The 15,698-nt window shown below is 45.4% G+C and overlaps 1 protein-coding gene, 1 long non-coding RNA gene and 1 other non-coding gene across 10 annotated transcripts in view; 1 reads left to right on the top strand and 2 right to left on the bottom strand.

Annotated features, from left to right (window-relative positions):
* LOC147262066 (ATP-dependent 6-phosphofructokinase, platelet type-like) overlaps positions 1-15,698 on the top strand; it is a 31,698-nt gene that overhangs the window by 13,522 nt on the left and 2,478 nt on the right. The window contains exons 8-18 of one of the 8 annotated variants that reach the window (XM_086204485.1): positions 342-437; positions 1,006-1,101; positions 2,114-2,206; positions 2,603-2,728; positions 4,105-4,169; positions 4,367-4,436; positions 7,160-7,306; positions 8,638-8,708; positions 9,040-9,127; positions 13,724-13,876; positions 14,572-14,736. In XM_086204485.1, the coding sequence (XP_086060611.1) occupies positions 342-437; positions 1,006-1,101; positions 2,114-2,206; positions 2,603-2,728; positions 4,105-4,169; positions 4,367-4,436; positions 7,160-7,306; positions 8,638-8,708; positions 9,040-9,127; positions 13,724-13,876; positions 14,572-14,736 (1,170 nt within the window). Of the gene's footprint in view, positions 1-341; positions 438-1,005; positions 1,102-2,113; positions 2,207-2,602; positions 2,729-4,104; positions 4,170-4,366; positions 4,437-4,646; positions 4,683-7,159; positions 7,307-8,637; positions 8,709-9,039; positions 9,128-10,559; positions 10,713-13,723; positions 13,877-14,571; positions 14,737-15,698 lie in introns of all 8 variants that reach the window. The other 7 variants (XM_086204480.1, XM_086204478.1, XM_086204479.1 and 4 more) reach the window with 7 other exon arrangements.
* Positions 26-111, bottom strand: trnar-ucu (transfer RNA arginine (anticodon UCU)). The gene is given in 2 exon segments: positions 26-61; positions 75-111. It is a non-coding gene; the product is annotated as a tRNA-Arg (tRNA).
* On the bottom strand, positions 2,153-5,690 carry LOC147262095 (uncharacterized). The gene is made up of 4 exons (XR_015115960.1): positions 5,424-5,690; positions 5,124-5,267; positions 3,998-4,182; positions 2,153-2,989 (listed from the first exon to the last, which is right to left on the bottom strand). It is a non-coding gene; the product is annotated as an uncharacterized LOC147262095 (long non-coding RNA).

Below are 15,698 nucleotides of genomic sequence, written 5' to 3' on the forward strand. Positions count from 1 at the left end.
CAGACTTTCTGTTTAAATTAAACCGCGGCTCTGATGGGACTCGAACCCACAACCTTTGAATTACATCTTACAACTAGAAGTCCAATGCGCTATCCATTGCACCACAGAGCCTGTGAAAACCTGTAGTTAGCTCAAAATTGGGCTTTCACTTTAGCTTAGACTTTCTCTTTATTATTATTATTATTATAATTACATCTTAAATACCAAACTAGAAGTCCATTGCACCATGGAGCCATCCCTCTGCTTGTAAGGCCTAATATAACTGCAGAGTTTTGCATTCAGTTATGACTGACCAACGTTTGTGAGGTGTGATTTTGGAGAGTGTGTTTGTTGTCGTCCAGAGCCGATCTCGAGGTTCCAGGTTGAACATTATCATAGTTGCTGAAGGAGCCATTGACAGACAAGGACAACCCATTACCTCTGATTTTGTGAAGAATGTAAGTAGAGTTGAGCTCAGACCGGAGCAGAGGAGAGACCAGAAGCTGGACCAACTCAGAGAGATCAAGTGACATCTTGGAGTTCAAATTTTTGTCTGGACACTTGACACATTCAGAGAGAAAGTTTGGACCTAAAAGCTAACTGAAGTTAACTGTCATCCACTGTAGATTTTTAGAGATCGTCCACCCTGTAAAATTATTATCAGTCACCCAATTTAAAGTGAGTGAGTTCTCACAAAGTCCACAATATTCACAGGTAGCATTTGTGAATGTGCTGACTATTCTGGCTACTTCCTGTTAGTCCTTTGCTGACTTAAATGTGGGTGAATAATTCACTTGTGCTTCACTTCTGATTACCAGTTGTGAAACAATTCATCTTTCAAGAATTGCATTCCAACTTCCTGTTGATGCCGAGTATGATTTCAGATTGAGTGTATAGCATCTCACTCAATGTGGCAAGCGTCCTGGCATCAGACGCAACGGACCGAAGGATCCAGCTTTTGGGATTGCAAAACGTATTCTGTCATGTTCTGTTAAAATGTTCTCGCATCTTTATATTCTCCTCTAGAACCGTGCTGATAAGAAAAGGCTGAACATAATTATTGTAGCTGAAGGCGCCATTGATGCCCACAACAAGGCTATAACTCCTGATTATATAAAGGATGTAAGTATGGTGGAGAGGCTGGGCTACAGCACGGACCCAGAAACTCCCCTTCAGAAGCATGGATGCTTTTACTTCAACCTGTTTTGTTTAGTTGGTTTGCTTTTTAAGTTCATAACCTGCTATCAAATCAATGTGTGTGCGTATTGGCATGCATCGTGTCACTTACAGGGTCACTTGTCGCCAGAGCCAGACGAAAGGAACGAAGCCCCTCTCTCCGGGGACCAGCTGACTGCTAGTTAGCTTAGCACAATGAATGGTAGTGAATGAGAAGTGTTAGCATACATCTGTCAAAAGCCCACAAATACACTGTTCTTCTGCATTAATAAAATGAGGGTTGTGCTTCAAATTCGCCATCAACATTGTAATCGTAGACACGTAGCCGGAACTACTTCCCTGACTGGGCGTCGTGATTTCACACAGCACCTCAAAACTTCAGCAAAACCAAAGTTTGTCTACTTGAACACAAATATACAGAGAAGAACTCCCGCTTTGGAAGCTGAGCAGGCAAGAAGGATGTAGGCTAACACTTCCCATCCACTACCATTCTTTGCGCTAAGCTAACTAGCGGTCAGCTGGTCTCAGTGGTTCTCCGCTCCCTACTGCGTGCACACTAACATGGCATGTTCCTTTCAATTCCACAAAAGTCTCTTTTATTAGGCTTGTTTAAGTGGGACTCTTTACTTTTCACATTTTATTGCATGTTGGGGGGGGGGCTTTTAAATATTTCGGAACTTGAACACTTTCCTTGACAATGCTGATTCCACAGAACCGCTCTAGTCCTCTAGAACCCATCTGCTTGCAGCTGCATGTCCCCTTCGTCCCGTTTCCTTCAACATGACAGGAGACGTTTTGCATGTCCTCCCTCTGCGTTTATAATCACGCATGAACTTTTTGTGTTCACTTGACTTTTGTCCTGATTAATGTTTGATTTCAACCCTGTTCAAGTCTGTCCTCGGTTATCAGCGGTTGATGTTGTCTACAAATTATTAGAATCTCTATCCGTTATCCGCAGCTGGTGGTCCGCTGCCTGGGTTTCGACACCAGGGTCACCATCCTGGGCCACGTGCAGAGGGGTGGGACCCCGTCTGCCTTTGACAGGATCCTGGTAGGTCGCAGACTTTGTCCAGACTCAGCTACATTTACATTTTTTCCATATGACTACACTAAGAGCCCTTTTTTAAAATTGTATTTGTGATTTTAATTGTTCATAACTCATGTTACATTCGAATATTTCTCTGTTCAGATCAGGTCTTCCGGTAACATTTTATGTTGTTTTTAACAAAGCTGATGCAGTTTTGTGGAATCTTATGCCAAAATAAACTCAAGTAATAAATTCAAGTCAGTGTTTCTTCTTTTTCAAAGCGATTCCATTCTGGTTTAACATTCACATTCAGCAAGGACGTTTAAAAAAAAAAGAAAAAAAAAAGAGGCCTTTCAGCTGTTGAGTGAGTCAACATTCCCCCTCAAGTGTTTACTTTTGACCTTAAACTGACCCCCCCAGGCCAGCCGCATGGGCGTGGAGGCAGTGCTGGCGTTATTGGAGGCCTCTGCCAACACCCCCGCCTGCGTGGTATCTCTGGTGGGAAACCAAGCTGTTCGACTTCCACTTATGGAGTGTGTTCAGATGGTAAGTACTTGTGTGTGTGTGTGTGTGTGTGTGTACTTGCAGAGAAAGTGCCCACAGACTGCATCGGCAGCTTGTCCAGGATGTGAGATATTTTGGCAGCAGAGAGAATCAAACCCTCGACAGCCAACACGAGTTCGTTCACGTTAACGAATGTCCACAAAGAACGCCGGCACGTTTATGCTATCAGGAAGTCGAGCGAGGATGCACACGAGAGTCTGTAGATGGTCACATGACTTATGGCTGGTCTCACTGTCAACATCCCTGCAAAAAGTGAAATACATTTAAAAAAGGGACATGGTAACAGCTTTTAGCTCTGCTTTAAATATCAGACATCTGCATGCGCTTGAACATGTAAACCCAGTGGGAAAGGAAATCAAATTTTGAAAAATGGTGAAATATAAAAAAACAAACAGTCTAGATTTGTATTTAGATGTCCTAGAACTGAAGAAGCCTCTCAGATGAGAGGTGAAACGTCTTCAAGATAAACTTACGTCCAGTTTTTACTTCGCTTCGATCTATTTAGATGTCTTGTTTTAGCAACAAATCAAGCCAGATGTCGAGTTTTAATGTTTCAGTTATGATCATTGTCCTCATAAACACCTGAAAACACGCCGCGTGAAGTCTGACATTAACATTGGACATTAAACATGTTGGTGTAGCATCTTGATAAGGCGTAATAATAATAATAATAATAATAATGTGAGCAATGTAATAATAATCAATTAGCAGGACGACAGCTGCGAGCACAGCAACCAAGACGTGGAACTCCTGCTACGTCACCACGGTCCTCCACTTGTAGTCCTGGATGTTCTCCAGCTAGCTTCATGTTGCGTTGACGGCTAAAGGAAGCGAATGTGGACGCTTGCTTCATGATGTCCAGCGTCTCCACGTCATCAGCAGACGTTACCGCTAGACTGGACTGATGAGACCTATGGCTTTTTATTATTATACTTATACAATATTATCTAACGAGTACGAATATCTTGTGAATGTACTGTTTGCTTCTTTTAATCGCATCAATATCACGTGACCCAGAGACTCCAAATCGACACCAGATGTTATTGCCAGGCTGGACGACTGAGACACGCCCCCTTTTCACTGTTACGAATGTTTTCAGTCACTTAAAATGCAAAATGTGCACAAAAGGCATACGGTCAAAACAAAACAACAACAACAAAAAAAAACCTGTGTACTCAGAGGACTGAGGCTCCTGTAGTAGCATCAGGTCTTTTGTGTTCAGGTGTGCCAAAGCTCCGCCCACCAACGCACCTGACAGTTAGTTTAGGACATCGAGGGCTGTTCTCTCTTCTACGGCCGAAAACAAGCGAACAAAGTGAACATGAAGGTGAAGCATCTCTTTCCCGTTCTGTCACCAGACCCAGGAAGTGCAGAAGGCCATGGACGAGAAGAAGTTTGACGAGGCGGTGCGGCTGCGTGGCAGGTACTTCTCATTCCTGAAACGAGGAGCGCTGAATTATTTCGTTAAAGAAAACTAACAGCTCTGGTTTCAGCAGGCCCTGCAGGCAGGCAGGCGGCCCCGCTGCTCGCCAGCGTGACCTGGTTAAACTGCATTTGCATTGATTTGTCATCGGCTGTCTCGTCACAGCCGCGGTTCAACTTTATTTCCTACATTTTCAGGAGCTTTGAAAACAACTTGACCACCTATAGGCTCCTCTCTTACCGGAAAGCCGACTCTGAACTTCCAAATGTAAGTATCTTTAAAGTCAAACAGCGCTAACATGTTGAAATACTAAAGTATATATAGTAGTTTTAATTCTTCTACTGTGTCTTCCCACCAGCGGCTCTGAAATGTGTACGTTAGTATATAAGGTACTTCCTGGGCAGGTGCATTGTGGGTGCTGCGGTCTTTTTGTGACACTAACCGAGTCCGTTTTCCTGTGAATGTTTCCGGCCTGAGGGAGAGGAGGAAGCAGGGGATGAAGAGCAGTGTAACGTATGTGATGGGTCACGAGGCCTCTGAAGCTTCTGCAGATGTAGTTCAGAGCAGATGGGCTTGTAGGCCGCTGGCTTAGACGGCCGACATCTGTAGAAGTCTCTACTTTTTCATGTGATACTTCACCCAGAAAGTGTATTTTGCCTTTCAATATTTTAGTATTTCGAACTCAAAGCATGTAAGGGTGAGGTTTTGAAAGGCAAAGATGTTTTTTGTACCACTGCGTTACTTCTTTGTGACTCCAGCATTCAGACAACTACACATCTTTAGCTTGAAGCTAATGGAGACAGGCTAATTAACTAATTAACAACAGCCTCAAACACTTTGACTGAAGCTCAAAACATACGAAGTAAAACACTTCTGGTTTGGTCGCTCTCTCAAAGCGCCTTTTTTAAATTTTTTTTTTAGATTTTTACACGAATCCAAGTGTTTGTGGATTACCGATCGTACGGCAGGATGAAGAAGAGGTGGATTTGTGTCTTGAACTCCTGAAGATGTTTTTCCCTCTGCAGAACTTTTCAGTGACTCCAAACTGAAGGGCCAGCCTGCCATATTCAGCTTGAAGCTCATGATGTCCAACAGCAGCTAAAACGTCCAAAAACAACAGTTAACAAACTCTGTGTCACGGCCATTTACGTTTTTTGAGTGAAGTATCGCTTTAACTTTGGCTCCTAATAGCGAGGAAATCCATCTGAAACTGTAATATTGCAGTTTTTTTGACAGTATTTTGAACAAACATACCATCAGTATCTACTCTAACAGCCTTCTGATATTCGCTGGAGGTCAATCGTTTTTATTTTCCAGTGACCAGGTAACACAGGGCCACAAAACGACGGCGTCAGTGCTCCTTCTCTGTTGCTCAGCCTACTGTCGCTCATCTCTCCATGCTTGGACGTAGAACTGTAGACATGCAAAAACAGGCATTAGTGGTGCGTTCACTAGCCCCGCTCTCCAGGAATAACCCCTCTCAACATTTGACTGTCTAATCTGTGGAGACCAAAGCGTTTTTGGGGAAGTCAAACTGGACAGACACCAGACTCCCTCTGTCTGAGACGGTGCAGGAGGTTGAGCTCGCGTGCTATTAAATGATCAACTGTCTGTTGGTTGAGGTGCCTGGATTTAGTGGAGCTGAAGCACTGAGTGATGCAGCATCGGGCACATCTCTATTGTTTTTGTGATTATCGTTAAGCAGCATCCCTTTGGAGGCCTTGTCAATGTTTTCCCCTCAGAGTTCGTTTCAGCTCCACCTCTAGTTTGGTGGCTATCACGAACCAGAGTGGACGTAGCAAAGCTGCAGACATGAAACCACGCAGTTACACGCAGTTTCTGTCCATTTTGAATTTCTCCACTTTGTCTCCTCTTTGTTGTTATTTAAAGCTACAGTGCTGCATTTTTGTCTCCCTCTGGAGGCAGCGACAGTGATTACACGCTGTTACTGTTGAGGCTACAAAACGGTGGATGAATTGAGTGATGGTCATAAAATCTTGTTTTGTGATCAGAATTTGATCCATTTTGCCTGGTAAATCTCCGTCCAGCCACACGGTTCAGTTAATTATCCACATTCTAATTAGCAGCGTTCTTGTTGTTCGTTCCTGCTTTATTTTGTGATGGAAGAACAGATTTACTGACACGAAGAAGCTCTCAGAAGCTTTAGAACCCAGCCTGGAGCCTCACTGCCTTTTAGGTTTCTTTCTACTCTCTAAATCTGTCGTGGGTGAAAGTCTTCAGTGACCAATCAGAGCCAGGGAGAGGAAGCAGGGTGAAGGAGTGCTGGGCAATGGAGTTTGGTTACTCGTGTTTTCCCAAGCAAAGTACTTGATACTTGAATACATACAAATATGACATGTTAACGTACAGACACAGAAGAAGAAGAGAGAAAATAACGGATTGATGAGCATGAACCTTCCAAACTGAACCTTCGCCGTGACAGAACAAAGGAACATTGGAAAGTAACTGACTACTTACAAATCAAGTAACTCAAATGTCTCACCTATTATTTTGAAGTGATGAGTTTGAGGTCTTCACGCTTTCACAGCAGTAACAGCGAGCTGGGCTGCAGCGCCGCGTCACCCCATGTTCCACTGTAGCTTTAACTTGTGACTTGCGTCCCCGTTGAAGGACGAGCAAGAAAACTGACAGGAAAGTGAAGCCTGCAGCAGCTTCCTGCATCTTCCAGCAGCATGTAGCTTCTTGCATGTCAGGTTCTACGATCTTTGCCTGCTGCTTTGAGGCAAAATCTTGTCCGCGCCTAATCAAACATGGATGGTATAACGAGGCAGCGGCGATGGTCCCGGCGGGCATGAAGAACCACTATTTCTAATTGCTGCTGTTCTTCATCCTCTGCAACCTGCCCGTGGACCATCGACCGAAGCATCACACCTGAGCGGTTCAGGTGTGACCAAGCTCGGCAGCGCGCACGCGTGCGTGTTTTAATGTGCTTCTTATCGTGTGTGATTACTGCTCGCTGTCGTCCCCAGAGCTCCTTCAACGTGGCGGTGATGAACGTCGGGGCGCCTGCAGCAGGTATGAACGCTGCTGTGCGTTCGGCCGTCAGAGTTGGAATTGCCGAAGGACACAAAATGTTTGCGGTCAACGACGGTTTTGAAGGACTGTACAAGGGACAGGTGAGCGTGGCACCGCTGCACTGACCAGGTGGTGAAAGGCCTGAATTTCACTGCTGCAAACGTTTGACCGTAAAAGATATTAAACAGTCTTGAATTTGAATTTTTGAGGTCTAAATGGCGAAAGCTTAATTTTTAACCAACAAACTGATTTGAGTCTTAATGTCATCAAAGGCCTCCGTGGGCTCTTAGCCACTTGTTAGCAACACATAAACACTTAAAAAGCACAAGTGTGATATTTACTCGTGTTTATGTGGTAGAATAAACCTTAGAACACGTTAAGCTCGCATGAACCACAGTCTTTACTTCAGTTTAAAAGTGAACACTCATTGATTGGAGGCGAGAGGCCCAGAGGTTCAACAATGCTGACTGATATCCAGGTGCTAGGATTCGGTCCTGCCCCCCTCCATGCTCTCAGCTGCAGCCCTGAAGGTTTTTTTCTGCTAGCTAACTATTAGCACTGAGAGCTAACGTAAACACGGAGGCCTGAAACATTCCTCCGAGGACTTTACTGGTCAGCAGCACAGCTGCAGCGATAAGACCTGAGTGTGTCCACATAAACGGAGGTCCAGCCTCACTAAAACTCAGCAGACTGGATCTGCTCCTTCCTCATGCTCACAGTTTCAGCTGTGAGGACACTGACCTGCTGAGAGCGACGAGGCCCAGCGGCCAGTTGTCTGCAGAAGGATTAGATGTGATTGAAAAGTGAAGCCGTGATCCCGGGCTAAAGCCGCGGCTAAGTAGGACACTGATTACAATGAAGAGCTGCAGGTTAAATGTGGCTCCGCTGGTCCAGGATCAGCAGGAACAACAGAGCGAGAACAGATATGAGGTTTAGGGATGTCCAGGATCTAACTAACCGTGCTGGTGCTGAGGAGGGTCAGGGACTTGATGAGTCCATTAATGCAGATAAAACACTGATCATTTGCCACTAATTTGATTTAAACAATAAGCCAATAATTAGTTTATTTTAAAAGTTTAGGGAAATGGTTTATAAATTGATTTCTGCAAGATAAATAAAACAGTGATAAATCTGAAAGCATATATGTGATGTGTTGGTTTTTTTTGTTCTTTAAAACAAAATTTTTAATTTATCCATCAACAGGTTTCAGATGGCACTATTGCTAACTTCCTGTGGTGGCCATGTTGGATTATTGCTTTTTGTTATATCTCCTGCATGACTGGATGGACTCTATGCTGTTTTCCGGTGGCTGGCAGAGAGTAGCGAGTGATGCCGAGTCGCAGCAATGCAGCTACAACAGTTGCAGTTGTACAGCGGCGTGGCTGCAGGTTCTCTAGATTGTTACCACGCCCTTCTGCTTGTTTTCCATCAGATTAAAGAGATCAAGTGGGGAGATGTAGGCGGATGGACGGGCCAGGGAGGGTCCCTGCTGGGGACAAAAAGGTAAGAAGCTTGAAGGTAGAAGTCCCGCGTAAAGACTCAAAGTTCAGATCGACATTTTTCCTGCTTAAAATTGGGGTTTTAAAAGAGGATTTAAAAAAAGAAAAGAAAATCTTAAAGTGTTAAGCAGCAATGAGCCGTTGGTCAAGGAGAGGTGTTGGTGCTGTTTGACCTCTGGCTCCGGTTCATTCCGGCTAACGTTCCCCTGCGTTCTCAGTCTCACTGTAGCATATTTGTGCTACCTGCTAGCAGGAGTTGCTACTCTGCTTTTTGTCATGTTACCTGTGGTGTAAGTGATGATGTAACTCTTCATTATCCTGCTGTTTCCCGCCAGAACCCTTCCTGCTAAACATCTGGATAAAATAGCCGAGCAGATGAGGATCCACAACATTAACGCCCTGCTCGTTATCGGTGGCTTCGAGGTGCGGAACTTTACCTCAATGAGTATTTTAGCTTTCTGAACATTTGAATCATGAAACAAACAATTCTGTTTATTATTATTGTTGTATCCTCCAAGCTACTGATAATCATAGAAAAGCAGAGCAACTGTAAAGTCATACTCCACACCTCATTTTTATGTCCACTTTGTATTGTGCTGTTTATGGTTGTTGACTCCATTCTCACTCTTTTAAACACGCAGAACATGTCACGACTTTTTCAAAAAGACAACAGAGACACATTTACACGTCAGGGTCGGTCTGTGGTTTTGTTTTCTTCCTGGTCGAGCTGCAGAGCCGCAGCCTCCTGAGGGCTGGAGTGTGAAAACTCCTGTTTTGATTTTCAGAACAATACCAGTGAATCTGAGTCACTCAGATTTGGACACTCACAGGTTCTGAACCCCCAAAACTTGCTGTTCACTTTTTTTTTTTTCTTTTTTTAAATAAATTCAACCTCCTACATTTCGGTTTGCTTAAAACATCCCGTAAAAGTTGTGTTTTGTTTTTGTTTTTTCTTCATACGTTTCGTGATGCGAGCTCTGACTCTGCAGCTCGGCCAGAACGTGAACACTGACCACAGTTCCATGCTCTTAATATTCCACTCTGGTTTATGTCCTCATTCCAAAAAAAGGGGAAAAAAAGACAATATTCAGACGACAGGTGGAACTAAAGTTTGCTGTAGTTGTTTCCCTTCCTGTCCGGTTACACACTTCCCAACATTTATTCTCTTATGTATTGCGGGGAGTTAGACGAGCATGCTAGCGGTTATGCTAGCTTAAATGGGAAGAGGTTGCATTTCGCGAGGTTCAAAATGTTGTTTAAACCTCAACTTGAGACATGTTAACATGCTAAAATTCATAAAAAGGCCAAATTTCAAAACTTCAACCTGAATACGCTGTTTTCACCAAACTACCAAATATGATAAATAAATATAAATAAATTGTCTTTTTTTGGAACGTGGTGGAATATTAGCGTGCATGTAAATGTGGCCTCTGTCTCCTTCCTGGTCCACGTCTGGAGGGCCACCGTCCACTTCCTGTGTGTCACACTGTCCGTCATGATTGGTCTGGCTCTCTCCCCTTGGCTTCTCCCACCAACACACATCCCACCCACCCTCAAGCCCCTCCCACTTCATGACTGGCCCCTCCCATCACACTGTCCTCCCTGTGCAACTCCACAGCTGATCGTTGAGTTATGAGTGACCAACACTCGTACGTTTACTTTTGATTTGATTTAGTATCTACTGATGATCCACTTTCCCACCTCCCCCCACCTGACCTCCGGAGCCCCTCCCTCTCGACATTCTCATATCCATCCGTAGCTGTGAGGGTCTCGGCCCCCTCACCTGTCTCCCACACCTCACCCCTCTCTGCCTCCTCACTAACCGCCAACACGACGCTGGCTCTCACCGCTGCAGGCCTACGTGGGATTACTGGAACTTTCAGCAGCGCGGGACAAATATGACGAGTTCTGTGTCCCCATGGTTATGGTCCCAGCCACCGTCTCGAACAATATACCCGGGTCAGACCTCAGCATTGGCTCAGACACGGCTCTGAACGCCATTACTGATGTAAGTGAGGCTGGCGCACGGTGTGTTGGTGTGCGTAGTTGCATTTCATGCCCACGAACCAGCCAGTGGGAGTGTGGGGCGTCGCTGATGGACAGCTCGCCTCCTACCACCAACAGGCCGAAGGTGGAGCTTTTCACAATCATTAGCATAGCACTACATCCAGAGAGCTCAACAGTGAACGCCGACTATTGGAACGCTCCGGAATTCCCCCTTCAGTTCCTCAATCGAGGTTTAATTAAATTCTTTACATGCAGAGTTTTAAACCAGGACCCAAGACGACCAGCAAGCGGCTGAATCACAACCGTTAAATATTTAATTCAGCACAAAAAGATATCAGGAAAACAAATTAGTTTAAGAGTTCAGGATCTACTCACCCCTTCAGGGGTTATAAATGGTATTTCCCACCCAATGTTGTTAAAGACAAACACATTTTGTGACCAACACGCTGTTGTAACTTGTGACTGATGTCAGTGACGGTAGAATATTAGGGTCAAAAAGGCAAAGCACATTTATGCTGCTGGGCCAACAGTGATGAGTTCAGTAAACACTTCCACGGTAATGGCGCGCACTAGCAGTCAGAGAGGATTGTGGGTAGTGTGGTAGTTCTTAGAGAGGTTGCTATTAAAACCAGTCAGTAAGTAGTAGTATTTGTTTCCAAAAAAATAGGAAACATTAATGTGCTATTATTTCAGCATATTATATTGAATCCGGCTTGTTTTGTTCGTAGTTTCTTCATAGAATGAAATGAAGAAGGGAAGCAGAAGCGAGAGAGGAACCAAGAGGAACCCTGCAGGTGTACAGTGTTAGATGTTTTCAGTGTAAACACCAACAGATTTAGTCGTTATTGAGACGTTCTGCTTCCACATAAACAGAACCACACTGTAATGGTGGTCACATGACTAAACGAGCCCAAAGGTGAAAAACTCTGCAGAGGCTGGAGGCTTGGAATCAGATTTTAACAGTGTTTTTAGTTCCAATTAGCTAGTCGTGTTTACATGCTTCAATGCTAAAATTAAATTACAGAAACATGAACAGTTAAGAATGAACACTGCATTAGGCTATTGAGTCAGGCTAATGTCCAAGGCTATTGAGTCAGGCTAATGTCCAAGGCTAATGTCCAAGGCTATTGAGTCAGGCTAATGTCCAAGGCTATTGAGTCAGGCTAATGACCAAGGCTATTGAGTCAGGCTAATGTCCAAGGCTATTGAGTCAGGCTAATGTCCAAGGCTATTGAGTCAGGCTAATGTCCAAGGCTATTGAGTCAGGCTAATGACCAAGGCTATTGAGTCAGGCTAATGTCCAAGGCTATTGAGTCAGGCTAATGTCCAAGGCTAATGTCCAAGGCTATTGAGTCAGGCTAATGTCCAAGGCTATTGAGTCAGGCTAATGTCCAAGGCTATTGAGTCAGGCTAATGTCCAGGGCTATTGAGTCAGGCTAATGCCCAAGGCTATTGAGTCAGGCTAATGCCCAAAGCTATTGAGTCAGGCTAATGATCAAGGCTATTGAGTCAGGCTAATGCCCAAGGCTATTGAGTCAGGCTAATGCCCAAGGCTATTGAGTCAGGCTAATGCCCAAAGCTATTGAGTCAGGCTAATGATCAAGGCTATTGAGTCAGGCTAATGTCCAACACTATTGAGTCAGGCTAATGTTTGAGGCTATTGAGTCAGGCTAATGTCCAAGGCTATTATGTCAGGCTAATGTCCAAGGCTAAGGAGTCCTGCTAATGTCCCAAACTAATGACTCAGGCTAATGAGTCAAGCTAACATACCAGGCTAATGTTCCAGGCCAACGTCTGATAAAAGGGTCCATTTGAGCACTGAACCCTGGTGCTGCTGCTTGTTGCTGGAGGCGAGCTGGTCAGCGGTGGTCCCAGGTAAGTGTTCAGGCATGCAGTGGCATGTTGTGGCATGTTTTTGGCGTGTGACCTTGGCAGAAGCGTACGGCCCTCTCTGTTGTGACTGTTTGCATGTTGTGACGTGGCTTCCTCGAGGACTGACTCGTTCATCAGGCTGATTTAAAAACTCTTGTCTGTTGGACATAAAAGGACGCGCAGCTCCGGACGCCGTCTGAGTTTTTATCAAGTCACGTCAACGCTAGTAGATGTCAGCTGAGTGAGCCCACCCCACCACCCTCTCCATCCCATCTCCTCTCAACCAATGAGAAGCCAAAGCCCCCCCCCCCCCCCCCACCCCCACCCCCACCCAGGAGAGAGCCAACACACACGCACGCGCACACACACACACACACACACACGGCTCCCTGTGCTTGTGTTCTTGGCTCTTTATTCCCCGACTGAACCGACTTGTCCGTCGTGTTGCTGGATCAGTGTTTGAGTTTTGGCTGAGGTTTGTGTGTCTGAGGGTCTGAGGCTCCACCGGCGTCCTGTTTTAAGGCCTCAGGAACACTTTAGTTGTCACTCAAACCTTTTTGACGGCGTCCAACAGCAGAGAACATCTTAGCCGTTTCGCTTGGACAATAATGAGCAAATATTAAAAAGTGACAGGATATTCCACAAGTTCTTATTATCAGCAGCGCAGGTGAAAAGCTCTTCCTTCCGTTGACAGCTAGCAAAAACTATTCCTTCAACTAGAACTCGTTTTCATCAGTGAAGACAAAGTTTGAAGATTGTTTTGGTAGTTTTAGTGTAATCCTGTTGACAACCGGATGCATGCGGACACAAGTGATTCACACTCAGTTAAAACAAACGGTTGTTAGTAAAAAAACAACCTCAACTGTTGAGTATGAGGGGGGAAAAAAACCTGGTTGTGATGTTTAATCGTCAGATTCCTGCGTCGGTTTTGTCCGTTTATTGACGTTTGGCTTTGACACGAGTATCTGATGCTCCTCATTTTTAAAAGGGAGATATTCAACCCCCTCAGTTACCATGGATACAAACCAAGGGAGCCTCCATCACTAGCACTCTCTCTCACACACATACACATGACAGGATGTAATAAGTGCAGAGTGCCCCCTGGTGGTCTAACCTGTGTGTTACGGCCGCCACCATCAGGCCTTTGAGTCCCTGCTGCAGCTGTACGAGGCCCGAGCCAGCTACGAGGAGTTTTGCATCCCCATGTGCATGCTGCCTGCTACCATTAGTAACAATGTTCCCGGCACTGACCTGAGCCTGGGGGCTGACACGTCGCTCAACGCCATCGTGGAGGTAAGATGGGCCCGGCGGGTCAGGGTTAGGGGAGGAAAACAACCACCTGTCCGGTGGTGGCGAGCTGCTGAGTGACGGTTGAGGACGTTATCAGCTCTCGCCTCTAAACTCAAGGATGTTCCAGACTTCCTTCAGCAAAAATCCTTTCAGTATTCCAATCGCTTCGATGTCATGTGACACACACCAGTGCCAGACTGGGAATATTGGATACAGGAACATTGATTGCATTTTGAGATTTCTCACATTACAGATGTTTGTTATAAACAGTTAAATCTTCAGTTCCTGATCAGGCTGAAGTTCGCCGTCTGAAACTGTCCGTCAAGCTAAAACCCAGAAACTCCAATGACCATAATGCACTTGTCTATCAGTGATGTGCGAGCATCCTGCTGCTAACGTGTGTGTGATGCTGTGTTGTGGTTGAAGCGAGTATGAAGGTAACGTGATGTCACTGCTGCACGTTTACGAAAAGCTGGGCGGAGTCAAGATTTCAAAGACGCTCTGTTCAACTCTGAGGTTACAGAAGATTTGTCTTTTTTCTCTGCAAACTTTTCCAGTCATGGGAGCACCGTTGTTGTTTGAACATTGAGTGGTGATCAAACTATCCCTGTCCACCAAAACTGCTAAATTTAAAGCTCCTCTTCATGGTTCACCGTCGATTGATTGTGTAATAACAAGACCTCGTGTGTGTGATGCAGACATGCGACCGCATCAAGCAGTCAGCCAGCGGCACCAAGCGCCGCGTCTTCATCATCGAGACGATGGGCGGCTACTGCGGCTACCTGGCCACCGTGGGCGGTCTGGCCGCCGGCGCCGACACGGTCTACATCTACGAGGAGCCGTTCGACATCCGAGACCTGCAGGTCAAACCGACATCTCTCTAAATACTACTACTACTACTACTACTACTACTACTACTACTACTACTACTTCTCTTGCCTGTTTGCTGTCCGTGTGGGTCCGCCTAAGTGTGTGCGCTGCCTCAGTCCCGTTACAGGAATAATTTTAGAGTAAACAGAACTATTTTCCTGTCAGAGCGCGATGATTTGTTACCAAAACCAAACGTCTGTTGTTGTTTATTACCTCTGGACAGACCAACATCCTGAGCCTGAGCTAGTTGAGCTGAGCTAACGCTTCCCACCCACCACCATTCATTGTGCTAAGCTAACGAGGCTAAGCTTGTGTCTGGAGACAACGGAGAGTAAGAGGAGATCCCAAACAGTCGGCGGTTTCCTTTAATAGAACACCACAGATCACCTCCTACTGCTCCGCCTCTGCCTGCGTGCTTGAGGAGTGACCCGGATTATGGTGCGCGTGAGGCAATTTATTAATAACCTCGATCTGAATCCCTCATTCCATTAAAGACAGATCAGCTGGAGATTAGAGACGTCAGGCCTGTCAGAGTGTGTCAGCAGTAGCAATGTTTTCCCATAAACACAGCTTTCCATTTCTTTGGCCTCACTAGGCCTTTTTTACATTTAACCATTTTACTTCAAATGTGATCCAGTAGATTGTTTTCACTGGTGTCTCGTTCCATGTTGTCCTCGCCGTTCTGGTTTTAGATCTAAACATCAAGACTGGAGTTTCCTTATTTACAAAATATATTTTCCTCCTAGTTTATTGAGCGAACACCCAGAGGCGATACCAGGGAAAACCTCCCAAACTCTCTGGCCCGTGAAAGGTGTGAACAGGCTGTTTAGTGCCCCCTGGTGGTGGACGCCTCTCCCTGCGCCTCCATCCCGTGGAGTATGAGGAGGCTGAGGAGTGAGACTCGTCTGCTGCTGGTGCGGGTGGCAGGACGCCGTCGCTCCGGTTTCATGTGATC

Source organism: Aulostomus chinensis, chromosome 5 (assembly GCF_037954235.1).
Source record: "Aulostomus chinensis isolate RoL2024-O1b breed Wild chromosome 5, RoL_Achi_v1.0, whole genome shotgun sequence".
Taxonomy (NCBI): domain Eukaryota; kingdom Metazoa; phylum Chordata; class Actinopteri; order Syngnathiformes; family Aulostomidae; genus Aulostomus; species Aulostomus chinensis.